The sequence below is a fragment of the Ziziphus jujuba genome, chromosome 5, assembly GCF_031755915.1.
Source record: "Ziziphus jujuba cultivar Dongzao chromosome 5, ASM3175591v1".
Classification (NCBI taxonomy): Eukaryota; Viridiplantae; Streptophyta; class Magnoliopsida; order Rosales; family Rhamnaceae; genus Ziziphus; species Ziziphus jujuba.
This window is the reverse complement of record NC_083383.1, coordinates 31,300,961-31,318,396: the sequence shown is the minus strand read 5'-3', so window position 1 is coordinate 31,318,396 and position 17,436 is coordinate 31,300,961. Positions and strand designations below refer to the sequence as shown.

The 17,436-nt window shown below is 32.8% G+C and overlaps 2 protein-coding genes across 4 annotated transcripts; both read left to right on the top strand.

Moving 5' to 3' along the window:
• On the top strand, positions 1-2,422 carry LOC132803740 (eukaryotic translation initiation factor 4G-like). Of its 2 annotated transcripts, none has more exons than XM_060817213.1 (4): positions 1-208; positions 381-604; positions 844-923; positions 1,131-2,422. In XM_060817213.1, exon 4 carries the CDS (start codon positions 1,436-1,438, stop codon positions 2,357-2,359), a length of 924 nt encoding a protein of 307 aa, XP_060673196.1. In that variant the 5' UTR covers positions 1-208; positions 381-604; positions 844-923; positions 1,131-1,435; the 3' UTR covers positions 2,360-2,422. The 2 variants fall into 2 exon arrangements, with proteins under 2 accessions (XP_060673196.1, XP_060673197.1); XM_060817214.1 differs by having other exon boundaries at positions 809-923.
• A 4,928-nt stretch (positions 2,423-7,350) lies between these two features.
• LOC107431458 (eukaryotic translation initiation factor 4G) lies at positions 7,351-11,313 on the top strand. 2 transcript variants are annotated; one of them, XM_048476319.2, is made up of 7 exons: positions 7,351-7,571; positions 7,732-7,936; positions 8,612-8,748; positions 8,966-9,085; positions 9,272-9,345; positions 9,470-9,526; positions 9,809-11,313. In XM_048476319.2, the coding sequence occupies exons 2-7, from the start codon at positions 7,767-7,769 to the stop codon at positions 11,168-11,170; spliced, it is 1,920 nt and encodes a 639-aa protein (XP_048332276.2). In that variant the 5' UTR covers positions 7,351-7,571; positions 7,732-7,766; the 3' UTR covers positions 11,171-11,313. The 2 variants fall into 2 exon arrangements, with proteins under 2 accessions (XP_048332276.2, XP_048332274.2); XM_048476317.2 differs by lacking the exon at positions 7,351-7,571 and having other exon boundaries at positions 7,590-7,936.
• The last annotated feature ends 6,123 nt before the right edge of the window (positions 11,314-17,436 follow it).

Below are 17,436 nucleotides of genomic sequence, written 5' to 3'. Positions count from 1 at the left end.
GTTCGCTACCCCAATACCCACTCTCTCTCTTATCTCCCTCTCTCTCCTCTTTTCTTTCTCTCTCTTCATTCTCAATCAACCAAAAGCAAAACCCTTCTCTCATTGTTCTTTATTTCTGTTTCTATTATTCTCTCTCTCACTGTTTTTTCACGGCTTCCCTGTAAAACCCTAATTTGCTCTCTCTCTGTAACACACTCTCACTTCACAGGTTTGTTCCCAAATACACTAACTTTCTTTGTTTTTTTAATAAATTTTGAAAGCCCTAATATTTATGGGTGTTTTGGATTTGATTGTATGTGATATATTTGTTTTAATTATTTTTGTTTTGTTGTTGATTTTTGCGTGTTCGTTGTTGGGGATCTGTGTGTGTTTGATTGCAGGGAAAGGAACTCAAAAACCAAGAGAAAATTGGATGGAATTAGGGGTTGGGATATATGTCCTTCAATCAATCAAGGTCGGATAAGAAAGAGAACGCCCAGTATCGAAAAACAACGCGATCCACGAGCTCCAATCAACAGCGGGGCTTCCCAGGAGCTTACGGTAAGGGCAGCGGCTCCGGCGTCAGTGGGCCCGCCCCTTCACCGTCCATTTCATCTAATCGCAGGTGGATTTCTTACCTAGGGTTTGCTTCTTGTTTCCGTTTTCTTATAAACTTTTTGGCCAAATAGGAATTGAATTGTTTTGGACTGTGAAATTATTTATTTATTTATTTATTTTAAATAGAGTTTATGGTTTTGCTGGGAAATTTTGGCTGGTGTTTTCTTCTTCTTCTTATTATTATTATTATTATTATTTTTGGATTGTTCAGTTGTAAGAAGTCTAATAACAATGCAATGTTTCCAGCGTACATTCTTTGGATTCTACTAGTGCTGCTATGCCGCGTGGGGCATAAACCGGCGCCCATACACAGCCCCAATTGCAAGGTATGATTATCAGGATATTCATCTTTTTTTTGGTGTACTTACACAGGAATTTAGTCTGATTGCCTTTTGAATTGTACTTGAAGGAGAATCCTTTATTGTTCAAGGATCCAAGATCACTAGACACTCAGTTTCATTTGACAATGATTTTGTTCATGGATTCATTATTTTGTCTTAGGAGCTTACGATTCTCTGTTTATATTAATACAGTTTCCAAGCAAGTGGAGCCATCGTCCACTCAAAGAAGCTCCCGATCTGTTCTGAAAGCTCCAACTTCTCAGTCTTCCTCCGTGAGTCCTGACACTACAGCAACGAACATCAGTTCCCCTCTTCTTGTTGAACGGGATTCATTCTCCAGTCCAGGTAGAATTATTGATAGTTTTGGTTCGGGACATTTGTGTCTGGATCCTGTGCGTGGAGCTAGTGCAGGCCTTCGACCTGGCCAACTGGTAAATTATGGTGTTCTGAGGAATCCACGTGGACCTATTCAATATCCTGGAGTTTTAGCCAGTCCTATGCAGCCAGTCGGTTCACAGGGAATGCAAGGAAATAGTCCTGACGCTGACAGGCGGCAGCGAGCCACTAATTTTCATAAGGGTTTAATTCCTTCTCCACAAACTCCCTTACAGAAGATGCACAAAGCTGAGAAGAAGTATGAAGTGGGTAAAGTAACAGATGGAGAAGAGGCTAAACAAAGGCAACTAAGGGCAATATTAAACAAACTAACTCCACAGAACTTTGAAAAACTGTTTGAGCAAGCAAAAAGTGTCAACATTGATAATGCTGTGACACTCGTTGGTGTCGTCGATCAGATCTTTGACAGAGCTCTGATGGAGCCTACTTTCTGTGAGATGTATGCTAACTTTTCTTATCATCTTGCTGGAGAGTTGCCTGGTTTTAGTCAAGACAATGAAAAGATAACATTTAAGAAGGTGCTTATAAACAACTGCCAGAAGGAATTTGAAAGAAGAGAAAGAGAGCAAGAAGAAGCCAACAAGGCTGATGACGAGGGTGAGATAAAACAGTCTGAAGAAGAAAGTGAAGAGAAGAGAATTAAGGCACGGAGAAGAATGCTTGGTAACATTAGATTAATTGGAGAGTTGTACAAGAAGAGAATGTTGACTGAGAGAATAATGCATGAGTGCATTAAAAAATTGTTGGGAAATTACCAAAATCCTGATGAAGAAGATGTTGAAGCTTTATGTAAACTAATGAGCACAATTGGAGAGATGATTGACCATCCAAAAGCTAAAGAGCATATGGATGCATATTTTGATAGGATGAAAAGCACATCAAACAATATGAAACTATCTTCTAGGGTTAGGTTCATGTTGAAGGATTCAATTGATCTCAGAAAGAACAAATGGCAGCAGAGGAAAGTTGAGGGCCCGAAAGGGATTGAGGGTCCGAAAGGGATTGAGGGTTTACCAATAAATTGATGTTTGGTCTGTATTGGTTAAGAACCCTAATAAATTCCTGAAATTATCCAAGATTTTGCTAAATCCATTTGATGTTTTCCCATATAGAATTATTGTGGGGTGGTTGGCATCGTAAATTAATCATCTTGGACTAAGCAAATAGCACATCTAACTATAATTAACGCAAATTTCATTTGGGACTAATTCATCTTCTTATTCGCTCTCAGATATTAATAAAAATGCATTAGGATATTTGTTTGAAGTAATACAATTTATTGTACATTAAGAAGCACACCTAACCCAATTTAAAGAATATAGACAATGAAAACAGTCTAAAACCATTTGGGAAGACCAGACCAAAAAATAAAACAATAAAAAGAATAATCCTGTTCGTCATCACTTGAAATCCTTTCAGCCCTTTTAACTACTTCAAAATAAATTCCACAAAATGAAAAGACCATTTACAATCCAAGTTCATGAGAAATTGATTTAAAGAAACATTAAAATCCTTCTCACTTGACGATCTAATCTTTTACATTTCATTCGATATTTATTTTAAGGTTATAAAAAGCCTAATTGAGGTTATCAAGAAAAATATATAGTAATAAACTTTTAAGGTATCATTTTCAATGACTTGGCCAATAAACCAAGCACCGTTTGGAATCCAAACTTGCACACATTTCCTAGCTACATAGCATTACTCAATCTTATAGGCTTTTGGGTTTGATTTTCGCATTGTGTCTTGATACTTTGAGACATCGAATATTAATTTATATTTAATTATTTGAAAACACCAATAAAAATATGATTTCTTGTTGCTTGATGTACTTTGCTATGTACACTTTTTTACCCCATTATATTGTCAAATATTTATTTCAAAGAAAAATATTGTCAAATATCTTTTTATAGTGTAATCCAAAAGCACCCTCCAAATTATAATGTGTAAGAAAGCAATGTGGGAAGAAAAAATATTTCTAATTTTTAATTTAGTTTTTCTAATTGTCATTATTGGTTATCACCACCGTTAAAAATTTATGTCGATTTGAAAATATTAATTATTTATATTTAATGTTTTTTTAAATTAATAATCTAATTTGAAAAAGTAAATCCAAATAATAGCATATTAAATTACCTTTATCAACATGTAATGCTCATTGATAATGAATTATGAGTAATGATATATAATATTTTTCTCTAATTTGAATGTTAAAAGAAGTTATGTAGTTCTAATAAATAACCCAAAAAAAAAAAATGAGTTTTGTAGTTTTGATTTAATTATGCTGAAAAATGATATTCCCTTTATAAAAGATTTAAAAGCCTTTCAGTAAGATATTAGCATATGATTTTTTTAATTTTTTTTTTTGGAGGTTTACTTTCTCTTAAGAAGCAATTCCAATATTCTTTTCAAAAGGAACGTAAAAATAAAATGCAATATAAGCAATATAGTCAATATTTTAAAAAAATTATGATTTAATGTTAATGTTTTCCACCTAAAAATTATTAAGTGAAAATTTATTTATGAAAATTTTCTTAGACATTATAAAGTTTTTCAAAAAAATCAATTTCCTTTACGAAGTCAATTTTTCGAAAAAGAAAAAATGAATAAAATATAGAATTAATGATCATAAATAGTTTTTATACACATTAAAAATAATTTTATAATTTATTATACAACTATATTATATAAATTTAAACAATATCAATTTTTATAGCATATAAAAAAACATTCTGCATTTATTATTGGATATATTCTAAGAAATTTGAAATACATATATGCAACTTATATTGATTATTGGATATTATGAATAGTTAACTTTTATGGCAAGATTATTGGTAGTTAATGTGGAAGGTTTTATACACTGAATAAAATAAAATTTATACATTCCCTTTAATGTTAAACTATCAAAAGATATATTTATCCTTTTGGAGTAGATTTTTTTTAAAAAAAAATTTACTTGTTATGCATTCTTAACAATAAAGGTTGAAAAAAAAAATATAACATTCATAAATTAAATTTAAAAAAAAAAAAAAAAGCACTTTTGGTCTTTTCTAATTCAACATTAAACGTGATACACGTATTCTTTTCTGGGTATATGCCATATAAAAAATCTCCACAAGTTTTTAGGACAATTCGGCCCAATGCCCACCAAAATAAAGGGTTAAGGCCTTCCATTTTTCAGGTTTTTTTATCTACCCACTGTTTTCCATTTTACCCTCGATAAAAATAAAAAATTACCTTATTATCTTTTCTCCTTTTCGAAAAGCACATAATCTTGCACCTCTGCTTTTCTTTTCTTTCTTGTTCTTTGGGAAAAAAATTTCTAAATGCTGCTGCAGTACTCAATTATCAATACTATTTCCATTTATTTTATGCCATATGAAATTTTTTTTTTTTTTTTTCACAATTGTGAACACAATCAATCCACAAAGAAAACTCTTTCTCTCCCCTCTCTTACAGACGGGAAATTCTTTCTCTCTCACAAACACCTCTTTTTCTTCTCCTCTCGCTCCAGTACTCTTTCTGTTCTTCCCTAAATTAATAAAAAAGCAAAACCACTAGTATGGAACAAAATTCTTTTAATCTGGAAACAAAAATCGCCTTCAATCAAAACTTCGGCCCTCTACTTCTCATTCTCAAAGGTGGAACAATTAAATTAACCCAAATGGGGGAATAATTAAATCAACTAAAAAAAACAGAAAAATTATGAAGAAGTCGTGAGTTAAAGCCCACCCAAACACACACACACACACATATATATATATATGTTGTTGACAAAGGGAGATGGTGAGATTTCTGATTTTTGTCAAGAAGTAAAAGAATGATTATGAGAGAGAGGGTTGCCTAGTTTGTGAGAGAAAAAAGAGAAAGAACAAGGCAAATCGAAGAGGAATTCATTTTTCAAATTTAATAGAGCAAATATTTGTCCTCAAATTTAAAGTTTCTGGACTTGGGTTTGAGTTTTTCTTGAAATTTCAATCCAAAGATTGAAGGAGGTGTTTGTTGAGAGATTGAAGGAAGAATTGCTGAGCCTACGATGCTTCCTCCACTCGCCCCTCCTTCTAAAGAAATCTCGGGTAGATGCTTCGCCATTCTCTCTTACTTTCTCTTCCTCTTTTCTTCGTGTTCCATTTCAGGGGAAATGTGGAATAGCAGAGTAATTTGGGAATATTAAAAAATAAAAGGGTAAAATAAAAAAGATGAAAAAAGAACAAGTAGATTTCCTTAGAGCCCTTCAAATAAGGATATTGGGCCAAATTTTCTGAAGTTTTTATCATAAGGCCCATTCGTCAGAAGAGTCTTAAGTAATTCTGGCCATAGTGATGACTGGGCCCTCAAGCTCTACTCAATTGGGCCAAATCTTTAACACACATTGGATCCTCATAGAAACCCTAATTTTTCTGGCGGCTCTGTGTACATCACAGTGAGGATAAAACTTTATACACCCATCTTAATACTACATCACCATAAGTATCCCAAAATCAGTTTAAAAAATAAAAATATTTTCATCCCACAAAACCCCTCGAAGATTTGTACAGTAAATTAATTAATTATTATTATTATTTCCCTTTAAAATTATTGCCATTATTTTTGTTTTATTTTATCTTTTTGTAATTGCTTATCTTTCAAATTAATTTTAAAATTCTATGACAAATTTAGTCCATTGTATATTTCCATTGTATTAAGATGAATGAAATTAATGCTGGCATGTTGTAAATAATTATTTTACTAGCATTCACCTGATACTCTCTTTCACATCGTCAACCGTATTATCATTTGTATTTGGTAGTTATTCAATCATGTCACCTTATTATCTAATTAACAAACTTTTATTCCATCAATTATATAACATAATTTTTGGAAGTCTTGTTGCTTGACTTGGTTATATAGTAAGGCATAGATTACAATAATCGTAACCTACAATTTAAAAAAAAAAAAAAACCTTTATTTTTATTTTCCAATGGTGGTACAAAAAAACTAGCATGAAGTTTATTCATTTTTATGAATAAAATGTTTTTGTGCTACAATTTAGCCCAACCCACATATAAAATCAACAAATAAAAATTATTTAATACCAATTCTTGTTATTAATGAAATGGAAAACTAGGCATGTTTAGTATCTACAATGTTAAACACAATTCCCTTTTTTTTTATTTTTATTTTTTCCTTTTTTCTTTTTTAATGTATAAACACAATTCAAATGATAAACCGCACTTAAAATAATTAAAAAAAAAAAAGAAATCCTTCTTATATCCCCACAAAAATATTCTTCAATTTCGCTCCCTTCTCTACAAAGCAACCTTTCACGTCTACTATTCAAATTTCAATTTCCATTACAATATACTTTCCCATCTCTTCAATCCCTCCAGCCCAACCCCACCACCACCACCAATTTCCTTTTTTTTTTTCTTTTTTTTTTCCTTTTTTCTTTTTTAATGTATAAACACAATTCACATAATAAACCGCACTTAAAATAATTAAAAAAAAAAGAAATGCTTTTTATATCCCCACAAAAATATTCTTCAATTTCACTCCCTTCTCTACAAAGCAACCTTTCACGTCTACTATTCAAATTTCAATTTCCATTACAATATACTTTCCCATCTCTTCAATCCCTCCAGCCCAACCCCACCACCACCACTTTCTACAACCCCTCCAAGTGGCGGCGCGTGCGTCTTGGCGGGTGTACCAACAATCTGCACTTGTTTCCCTTAGACTTGTCATTTGGTTTTCTCAAATTTATTATTGTTATTTTTTTTTTAAATTTCTTTTGGGCTTTCCTTAGTGAGGTGGGTATGTGACACATACACATTAGAAAACCACTTTTTCTTTTTGGAATTTATTATTTTGGTTCATGCTTATGATAGGAATTAAAGTTAAAAAAAAAAAATGAAAAAGATTCTAATCCTACAAAAAGTAGATAAATAGCAAATGGTAAAAAATAAAATAATTTTTTTTACCCAAAAAAAAAAAAAAAAAAAAGATAGCGAAGAGCACTCAGAAAGCAAAGCAACGCAAAGAGGGAGGGACCTATTCGATTTCTCTTCTTTCTCAATTAACCAACTCCTCTTTTCTTTCTCTCTCTTCTGTCTTACTTAACCAAAAACAAACCCCTTCTCTCATTGTTCTTTCTCTTTCTCTCTGTTAGTTTTTATTACTCTCTCTCACTGTTTTTTCATGTCTTCCCTATAAAACCCTAATTTGCTTTCTCTGTAACACACTTCCACTTCACCGGTTTGTTTCCAAATACACTAACTTTTTTTTTTTTTTAAAAACAAATTTTCAAAGCCCTAATATTTATTGGGTGTTTTGGATTTGATTGTATGTGATAGTTTTGTTTTGTTGTTGATGTTTGGGTGTTCGTGGTTGGGGATCTGTGTGTGTTTGGTTGCAGGAAAAGGAACTGAAAAACCAAGAGAAAATTGGATAATGTCCTTCAATCAATCAAGGTCGGATACGAACAAGAACGCCCAGTGTCCAAAAACAACGCGATCCGCGAGCTCCAATCAACAGCGGCGCTTCTCAGGAGCTTACGGTAAGGGCAGCGGCGCCAGCATCGGTGGGCCCGCCCCTTCACCGTCCATTTCATCTAATCGCAGGTGGATTTTCTTATCTAAGGGTATAGGAATATCAACGGGACGGACGGGATGAGTTTTTAAAATTCCATCCCCGTCCCGCGTTCCCGCGTTTTTTTCCGTTTCTTTAGAGCGGGTCGGTAACGAGGATTGTCCAATCTCAAACGGGACGGTGGTTTTCTGTTTTTTTTTTTTTATTTTTTTTTATTTTTTTTTAATTGATATAATTTTTATGAAACAGTTATATAAAAAAAATTTTATGAATAAAATATAAATAAAATAATAAAAATATAATAAAATATATCAAAATACAAATTTATAATTATAATAAAATATATTTTTAAAAAATATAATAGCTTAAATATATAAAATATAAAAAAATGTAAATATAGACTGACAGGATTCTTTATTCTCTGGTTCTGGTCCGTCTCTTATTCGGATTTATTCCGAGTCCGTCTAAACTGCCCCGTTAGGGGCGGTGCACCACGGTCTTCGGAGTGTGCGGGTACATTCCTACTAGGCTCTGCTTCTCGTTTCCGTTTCTGATTTACTTTTTGGCGAATAAGACTTGAATTGTTTTGGACAGTGAAATTAGGGTTTATTTTTATTTTTATTTTTAATTGAGTTTATGGTTTTGCTGGGAAATTTTGGCTGGTGTTTTCTGATTATTACTATTATTATTATTTTTGGATCGTTCAGTCTTAAGAAGTCTAATAACGATACACAAGGAGGGAAATCTAGGGCTAATGTATCCAGTATACATTCTTGGGATACTACTAATGCTGCTGTACCGCGTGGTGCACAAAACGGTGCCCATACACAGCCCCAGTTGCAAGGTATGATTTTCTAGATATTCATTTTTTTTTTTTTTTTTTTTGGGTGTGCTTTCACAGGAATTTAGTCTGATTGCCTTTTGAATTGTGCTTGAAGGAGAATCCTTTATTGTTCTAGGATCCAAGAAGACTAGGCATTCATTTTCATTGACAATGATTTTGTTCATGGATTCATTATTTTATCTTAGGAGCTTACGATTTTCTGTTTATATTAATACAGTTTCCAAGCAAGTGGAGCCATCGTCCACTCAAAGAAGCTCCCGACCTGTTCCGAAAGCTCCAACTTCTCAGTCTTCCTCCGTGAGTCCTGACACTGCAGCAACGAACACCCCCACAAAGGGTATGTCTTAGTTATTGATGATTTGTAATTGATGAACTTTATGTCCTACCTATCTTTTAAACTGTATGAAAGCATGTAATGCCTGCTTTTTCCTCAAATAAGATGTTATCTTTATTTATCTTTTATATGAAGCTTAATATTTCAGTGTGAGTAATGATTCATTCTTAATGTCTGCTAATGGCTTAGCCCCAGGAGATGGAACCAAAGCATTCCCATTTCAGTTTGGGTCAATAAGTCCGGGTTTTATGAATGGGATGCAGGTAATATTCCCAACCTATGTACTTTTTCCCCTATACCCAACATTCTATATTTCAATGTTGATAATGGATTGAATTGGTTTCATTGTTTTGTTTTTGTTTTTGTTTGATTGTTTTTTTTTCATAGATTCCTGCTCAAACTAGCTCTGCTCCCCCAAATGTGGATGAGCAGAAACGTGATCAGGTTTGCACTCTTTGAGTTTCCCTCTGTCTGTTTGTTTGAAAATAAATGACTTCATGAAAGTGATGCTTTTCTGGAGGAGTGCATATGAGCTGGTCATTTTCATTGTGTACTAGTAATACTTCCTCGTATTTTCGAATGACATGAATTGTTGCATTATGTGCAATAGTGTCTGTAGATAGGTTTCCATGACTAATTTGTTTGGCTTTTAATTGCTAATTATATTTTCAATTTACTATTTCCTTTTGCTATTAGCAAAATAATTATCTGGTTCTAAACTTGTAGGCATGTCATGATTCTTATGGATCTGCTCCTCCAGTGCCAACACCATCTGTTCCTAAGCAGCAGCTACAGAGGAAGGATCCAGGTGGTGTTGATCAGCTCAACACTGCTGAGGCACATCCAGTGCCGAAGCCTAAAAAGGATGTGCAAGTCTCACCTGCACCTTCTAGCCAAAGTCAGAAACCTTCTGGTCTTCCAATGACTGGAATTTCTATGCCAATGCCATTCCACCAGCCATCAGAGGAAACAACTGGTAATATTGTTTTGACATTGGAAACTGCACAGGGAGGAATGCATGAACCAGGGAGCCGTTGCCCAGAACAAGAGAGACTTGGTGCTAATTTATGTAGGTCTACATCTACAGTAGTGGATTCTAAAGAAGTAGAAAGTTCTTATGGTGACAAGTCCTTGAGCAGAAGTGATGGCATTAGTAGTAATGAAATTGCTTTTCCAAAATCTGGAAGATTAGATTGCCAGTCTGCTCCAGCTCAAGCATCTGGAGTTTTGAATGCAAATGATGGTGGTGGTGTAAGTGCAGAAAACACTGATGCAGCTGGTGTTTCAATTCCACGGTCAGGTTCCAAAGACAAACCCCTTATTGAACTGAGTAGGTCAAAAAGTACTGTTTCCAAGGGAAAGAAGAAACGAAGAGAAATTCTTCTGAAGGCGGACGCTGCCAGAACAACATCTGATTTCTATATGGCATATAAGGGTCCTGAAGAAAAGAAAGAAGTGCTTATTTCTTCCGAAAGCATTTCTGGTAACATAAATCTTAAGCATTTAGCTGCTGATGAGTCACATGAAGATCCCGTATTAAGTGAGAAAGATGCACAGGGTAAAGTTGAGCCAGTTGATTGGGAAGATGCTGCTGACATCTCTAAACCGAAATTGGAAACCTCAGATAATGGAGAACAGGTCCACAGGGATATGGTGCACGATGACAAATATGGAACAGGAAATATGGCAAAAAAGTATTCCAGAGAGTTTCTTCTGAAATTTGCAGACCAATTTATTGATCTTCCAGGGGGTTTTGAAATTAAGTCTGAAAGAGATGACCAGTCTTCTTCAGCTCAAGCATCTGGATGTTTGAATGCAACCTCAAAAAATGATGGTGGTAATGTAGAGAATGTTGGTGGTGGTGGGGTAAGTGCAGAAAACACTGATGCAGCTGGTGTTTCAGTTCCACAGTCAGGTTCCAAAGACAAACCCCTTATTGAACTGAATAGGTCAAAAAGTACTGTTTCCAAGGGGAAGAAGAAACGAAGAGTAATTCTTCAGAAGGCGGATGCTGCCAGAACAACATCTGTTCTCTATATGGCACATAAGGGTCCTGAAGAAAAAGAAAGAAATGCTTATTTCTTCTGAAAGCATTTCTGGTAACATAAATCCTAAGCATTTAGCTGTTGGTGAACCACATGAAGATCCCGTATTAAGTGAGAAAGATGCACAGGGTAAAGTTGAGCCAGATGATTGGGAAGATGCTGCTGACATCTCTAAACCGAAATTGGAAACCTCAGATAATGGAGAACAGGTCCATGGGGATATGATGCACGATGACAAATATGGAACAGGAAATATGGCAAAAAAGTATTCCAGGAATTTTCTTCTGAAATTTGCAGATCAATTTATTGATCTTCCAGAGGGTTTTGAAATTAAGTCTGAAATAGATGACCAGTCTGCTCCATCTCAAGCATCTGGAGGTTTGAATGCAACCTCAAAAAATGGTGGTAATGTAGAGAATGTTGGTGGTGGTGGGGTAAGTGCAGAAAACACTGATGCAGCTGGTGTTTCAGTTCCACAGTCAGGTTCCGAAGACAAACCCCTTATTGAACTGGATAGGTCAAAAAGTACTGTTTCCAAGAAGAAGAAGAAACGAAGAGAAATTCTTCAGAAGGCGGATGCTGCCAGAACAACATCTGATTTCTATATGGCATATAAGGGTCCTGAAGAAAAGAAAGAAGTGCTTATTTCTTCCGAAAGCATTTCTGGTAACATAAATCTTAAGCATTTAGCTGCTGATGAGTCACATGAAGATCCTGTATTAAGTGAGAAAGATGCACAGGGTAAAGTTGAGCCAGTTGATTGGGAAGATGCTGCTGACATCTCTAAACCGAAATTGGAAACCTCAGATAATGGAGAACAGGTCCACGGGGATATGGTGCACGATGACAAATATGGAACAGGAAATATGGCAAAAAAGTATTCCAGAGAGTTTCTTCTGAAATTTGCAGACCAATTTATTGATCTTCCAGGGGGTTTTGAAATTAAGTCTGAAAGAGATGACCAGTCTGCTTCAGCTCAAGCATCTGGAGGTTTGAATGCAACCTCAAAAAATGATGGTGGTAATGTAGAGAATGTTGGTGGTGGTGGGGTAAGTGCAGAAAACACTGATGCAGCTGGTGTTTCAGTTCCACAGTCAGGTTCCAAAGACAAACCCCTTATTGAACTGAATAGGTCAAAAAGTACTGTTTCAAAGGGGAAGAAGAAACAAAGAGAAATTCTTCGGAAGGTGGATGCTGCCACAACATCTGATCTCTATATGGCATATAAGGGTCATGAAGAAAAGAAAGAAGTGTTTATTTCTTCTGACCTGCGACCTGGCCAACTGGTAAATTATGGTGTTCTGAGGAATCCACGTGGACCTATTGAATATCCTGGAGTTTTAGGCAGTCCTATGCAGTCAGTCGGTTCACAGGGAATGCAAAGAAATAGTCCTGAAGCTGACAGGTGGCAGCGAGCCGCTAATTTTCATAAGGGTTTAATTCCTTCTCCACAAACTCCTTTACAGAAGATGCACAGAGCTGAGAAGAAGTATGAAGTGGGTAAAGTAACAGATGAAGAACAGGCTAAACAAAGGCAACTAAAGGCAATATTTAAACAAACAAACTACACAGAACTTTGAAAAACTGTTTGAGCATGTAAAAACTGTTAACATTGATAATGCTGTGACACTCACTGGTGTCATCAATCAGATCTTTGACAAAGCTCTGATGGAGCCTACTTTCTGTGAGATGTATGCTTCCTTTTGTTATCATCTTGGTGGAGAGTTGCCTGAAAAAGATAACATTTAAGAGGTTGCTTCTAAACAAGTGCCAGGAGGAATTTGAAAGAGGAGAAAGAGAGCAAGAAGAAGCCAACAAGGCTGATGAAGAGGGTGAGATAAAACAGTCTGAAGAGGAAAGAGAAGAGAAGAGAATTAAGGCACGGAGAAGAATGCTTGGTAACATTAGATTAACTGGAGAGTTGTACACGAAGAAAATGTTGACTGAGAGAATAATGCATCAACTTCACCGCCCTCTATAAGGGCACTCTCATCCATATCAAAATATGGGAGAAAATTGGAGTTCTGCAACTCCTGTCACCATTGAAAATGAAGCGCTTGAAACTAAAAAGATAGCGTGGTCCACTTCAAGGGAAAATATAAAAAAATAAAAACTTCTTTGGGTATTAGAATGGTCAACGCGGTTTTGTATTCTTCTGTTTCTAAAATAATAATAATAATAATAATAATAATAATAATAATAATAATATTGTTTAGCATGCTTGTGGGTCACCCTCAAAGAAATTTTCCATTATAATTGGATTGGAATTTCATTTCAAAGGTTTGAGAACAGTTTAGGTGATAAAAGTTATTCTGTTTAGGTGATAAAGTTATTCTCTTTTCATCTAAGTTGTTCTGTTTTGGTTTTTTTATGGAATTATTGACCATTTCTTCTACAAAATTTTGGAAACTTCAAAAACCAAAATATTTAATAAGAATCTCATTATTTCAAATATGCGTCGAGACAGGTCTAGAGGTGTGGCCTGAATAATTAAATATTTTCAATACTTCAAATAATGTTGAAACTCAGTTCTTATAAATTGGTAATTTTGGTTAATTAATTAATTTGAAAATTTGCAATACATAAGTAGAGAATATGCTATGATTATGATTTAAGAGCCAAGGCACTTGAGGGTTTACCGGTAAATTGATGTTTGGTCTGTATTGGTTAAGAACTCTAATAAAGTCCTGTAATTATCCAAGATTTTGCTAAATCCATTTGATCTTGTTCAAGTTTGATGTTGACCCATTATTGTGGGGTGGTGGGCATCATAAATTAATCATCTTGGACTGACCAAATAGCATATCGAACTATTATTAACGCAAATTTCATTTGAGACTAATTCATCTCCTTATTTGCTCTCAGATTTTAATAAAAATGCATTATGATATTTATTTGAGGTAATACAAGTTACTGTGCATTAAGAAGCACACCTAACCCAATTTAAAGAATTTAGTCAATGAAATGAGTCTAAACCCATTTGGGAAGACCAGGCCAAAAAATAAAACAATAAAAAAGAATAATCCTGTTCGTCATCACCTGAAATCCTTTCAGCCCTCTTAACTACTTCAAAATAAATTCCACAAAATGAAATGACATTTTACAATCCAAGTTCATGAGAAATTGATTTAAAGAAACATTAAAATCCTTCTCATTTGAAGATCTAATCTTTTACATTTCATTGGATATTTATTTTAAGATTATAAAAGACTAATTGAGGTTACCAAGAAAAATATATAGTAATAAACTTTTAAGGTGTCATTTTCAATGAATTTTTTTGGGCCAATAAACCAAGCACCGTTTGGAATCCAACCTTGCACACATTTCCTAGCTATATAGCATTACCCAATCTTATAGGCTTTTGGGTTTGATTTCGCATTAGTGTATTGGTTTAATACTTTGAGACATGGAATATTAATTTATATTTAATTATTTGAAAACACCAATAAAAATATGATTTCTAGTTGCTTGATGTACTTCGGTCTGTGCACTTTTTTACCCCCTAATATTGTCAAATATTTATCTCAGATAAAGAAAAATATTGTCAAATATCTTTTTAGGTTATAGTATAATCCAAGAGCACCCTTGCTCAAGATAAGGAGCTCCGAATTACAATGTGTAAGAAAGCAATGCGGGAAGAAAAAATATTTCTAAGTTTTAATTTAGTTTTATTAATTGTTAGTTTTTGTGATCATCACCGTTAAAGTTTATGCAATTTGAAAAATATTAATTAGTTGTATTTATTTTTGTTTAACTAATAATCTAATCTAAAAAAATAAATCCAAATAATAACTTATTAAATTACCATATCAACACGTAGTGCCCATTGATAATAGATTACCAATAATGATAAATAATATATATATATATATATTTTAATTTGAATGTTAAGGGAGTTATGTAGTTATAATCAATAACAAAGTAAAAAAGAAAAGATAAAAAAAGAGTTTTGTAGTTTTAATTTAATCATGATGAAAAATGATATTCCCTCTATAAAAGATTTAAAAGCCTGTAAGTAAGATATTAGCATATGGTTTGTTTTAGGAGGTTTAATATTATTTTCAACAGGAATGTAAAAATAAAATGCAATATAAGCAATATGGTCAATGTTTCTAAAAAATTATGGTTTAATGGTAATGTTTTTCACTTAGAAATTGTTAAGTGGAAATTTATTTATGAAAATTCTGTTAGACATTATAAATTTTTCTAAAAAGTTAATTTTTTTTTATGGAGTTAATTTTTCAACAAAAAAAAAAAACAAAGAAATATAGAAATAATAATCATAAATAGCTTTTGTATACGTTAAAAATAATTTTAGAATTGATTATACATTTATACTATATAAATTTAAACAATATCAATTTTTATAATTGGAGATACTCTAAGAAATTTAAAGTATATAGATGAAATTTATTTTAATTATATAGTTATTTCATTTAGATTTAAATAATATCAATTTTTATGTCACATAGAAAATATCCTGTATTTATTAATTAGAGATGTTTTAAGAAATTTAAAATACATTGATGCAACTTATGTTGATTATTGATATTATCAGTAGTTAACTTTTATGGCAAGATTATTGGTAGTTAATTTGGACGCTTTTATACATTGAATAAAATAAATTTTATACATTCCCTTTAATATTAAACTATAAAAAAAATATATTTATCCTTACAGAGTAGATTTAAAAAAAAAAATTTAGTTGTTATTTATTCTTAACAATGAAGGTTGAAAAAATATATAACATTCATAAATTAAATTAAAAAAAAATTCGTTAATTAAAAAAAAAAAAAGCTTTTGGTCTTTTCTAATTCAACATTAAACGTGAGTGTATACATATACTTTTCTAGGGTATATACCATATAAAACATCTCCACAAGTTTTTTATTAAAAGGACCATTCGTTGAAAGAGTCCAAGTATTTCCGGCATTGTAATGACTGGGCCCACAACGTCTACTCAATTGGGTCAATCCTTTAATTGATATTGGATCCTCATAGAAACCCAAATTTTACTGGCGGCTCTGTGTGCATGATAAAACTTTATACACCGATCTTAATACTACATCACCATAAGTATCCCAAAATCAGTTTAAAAAATAAAAATATTTTTATCACACAAAACCCTTCGGAGAGTTGTACAGCAAATTATTTAATTATTATTATTATTTTCCATTGAAAATATTATCATTATTTTTTATTTTGTTTTATCTTTTTGTAGTTGTTTATCTTTCAAATTAATTTTAAAATTCTATGACAAATTTAGTCCATTGTATATTTCCATTCTATTAAGATGATTGAAATTAATGCTGACATGTCCCAAATAATTATTTTACCAGCATTTACCTAATACTCTCTTTCACATCAACCGTATTATCATTTGTATTTGGTAGTTATTCAATCATGTCACCTTATTATCTAATTAACAAACTTTTATTCCAACAAGTATATAACATAATTTTTGGAAGTCTAGTTGCTTGACTTGGTTATACAGTAAGGCATAGATTACAATAATTGTAACCTACAATTTAAAAAAAAAAACTTTATTTTTATTTTCCAATGGTGGTACAAAAAAACTAGCATGAAATTTATTCATTTTTATAGATAAAATGTTATTGTGCTACAATTTAGCCCAACCCATATAAAAAATCAAAAAATAAAAATTATTTAATAACAATTCTTGTTATTAATGAAATGGAAAACTAGGCATGTTTAGTATCTACAATGTTAAACACAATTCCTTTTTTTTTGTTTTAATGTAATGTTAAACACAATTAAAATAATAAACCGCACTTAAAATAAAATTAAAAAGAGAAAGAAAGAAATGCTTTTCATATCCCCACAAAAATATTCTTCAAATTCACTCCCTTCTCTACAAAGCAACCTTTCACGTCTACTTTTCAAATTTCAATTTCCATTACAAAATACTTTCCCATCTCTTCAATTCCTCCAACCCAACCCCACCACCACCACTTTGTACAACCCCTCCAAGTGGCGGCGCGTGTACCTTGGCGCGTGTAGTAACAATCTGCATTTGTTTCCCTTAGACTTTTCATTTGGTTTTCTCAAATTTATTATTGTTATTTTTTTAAAATTTCTTTTGGGCTTTCCTTAGTGAGGTGGGTATGTGACACGTACGCATTAGAAAACCACTTTTTTTTAAATTTATTATTTTGGGTCATGCTTATGATAGAAATTAAAGTTAAAAAAATTTAAATAAAATAGATTCTAATCCAATAAAAAGTAGATAAATTAGCGAATGGTAAAAAATAAAAAAGAAAGAAAGCGAAGAGCACTCAGAAAGCAAAG

Bases quoted from the DNA above. Each gene is read 5' to 3' on its own strand.
- LOC107431458 (XM_048476317.2), top strand. From the start codon at position 7,686: ATGTTTGGGTGTTCGTGGTTGGGGATCTGTGTGTGTTTGGTTGCAGGA. The intron at 7,937-8,611 runs GTGGATTTTCTT...TGGATCGTTCAG, and splicing joins TCCATTTCATCTAATCGCAG to TCTTAAGAAGTCTAATAACG. The intron at 9,086-9,271 runs GTATGTCTTAGT...CTAATGGCTTAG, and splicing joins AACGAACACCCCCACAAAGG to CCCCAGGAGATGGAACCAAA.
- LOC132803740 (XM_060817213.1), top strand. From the start codon at position 1,436: ATGCAGCCAGTCGGTTCACAGGGAATGCAAGGAAATAGTCCTGACGCT.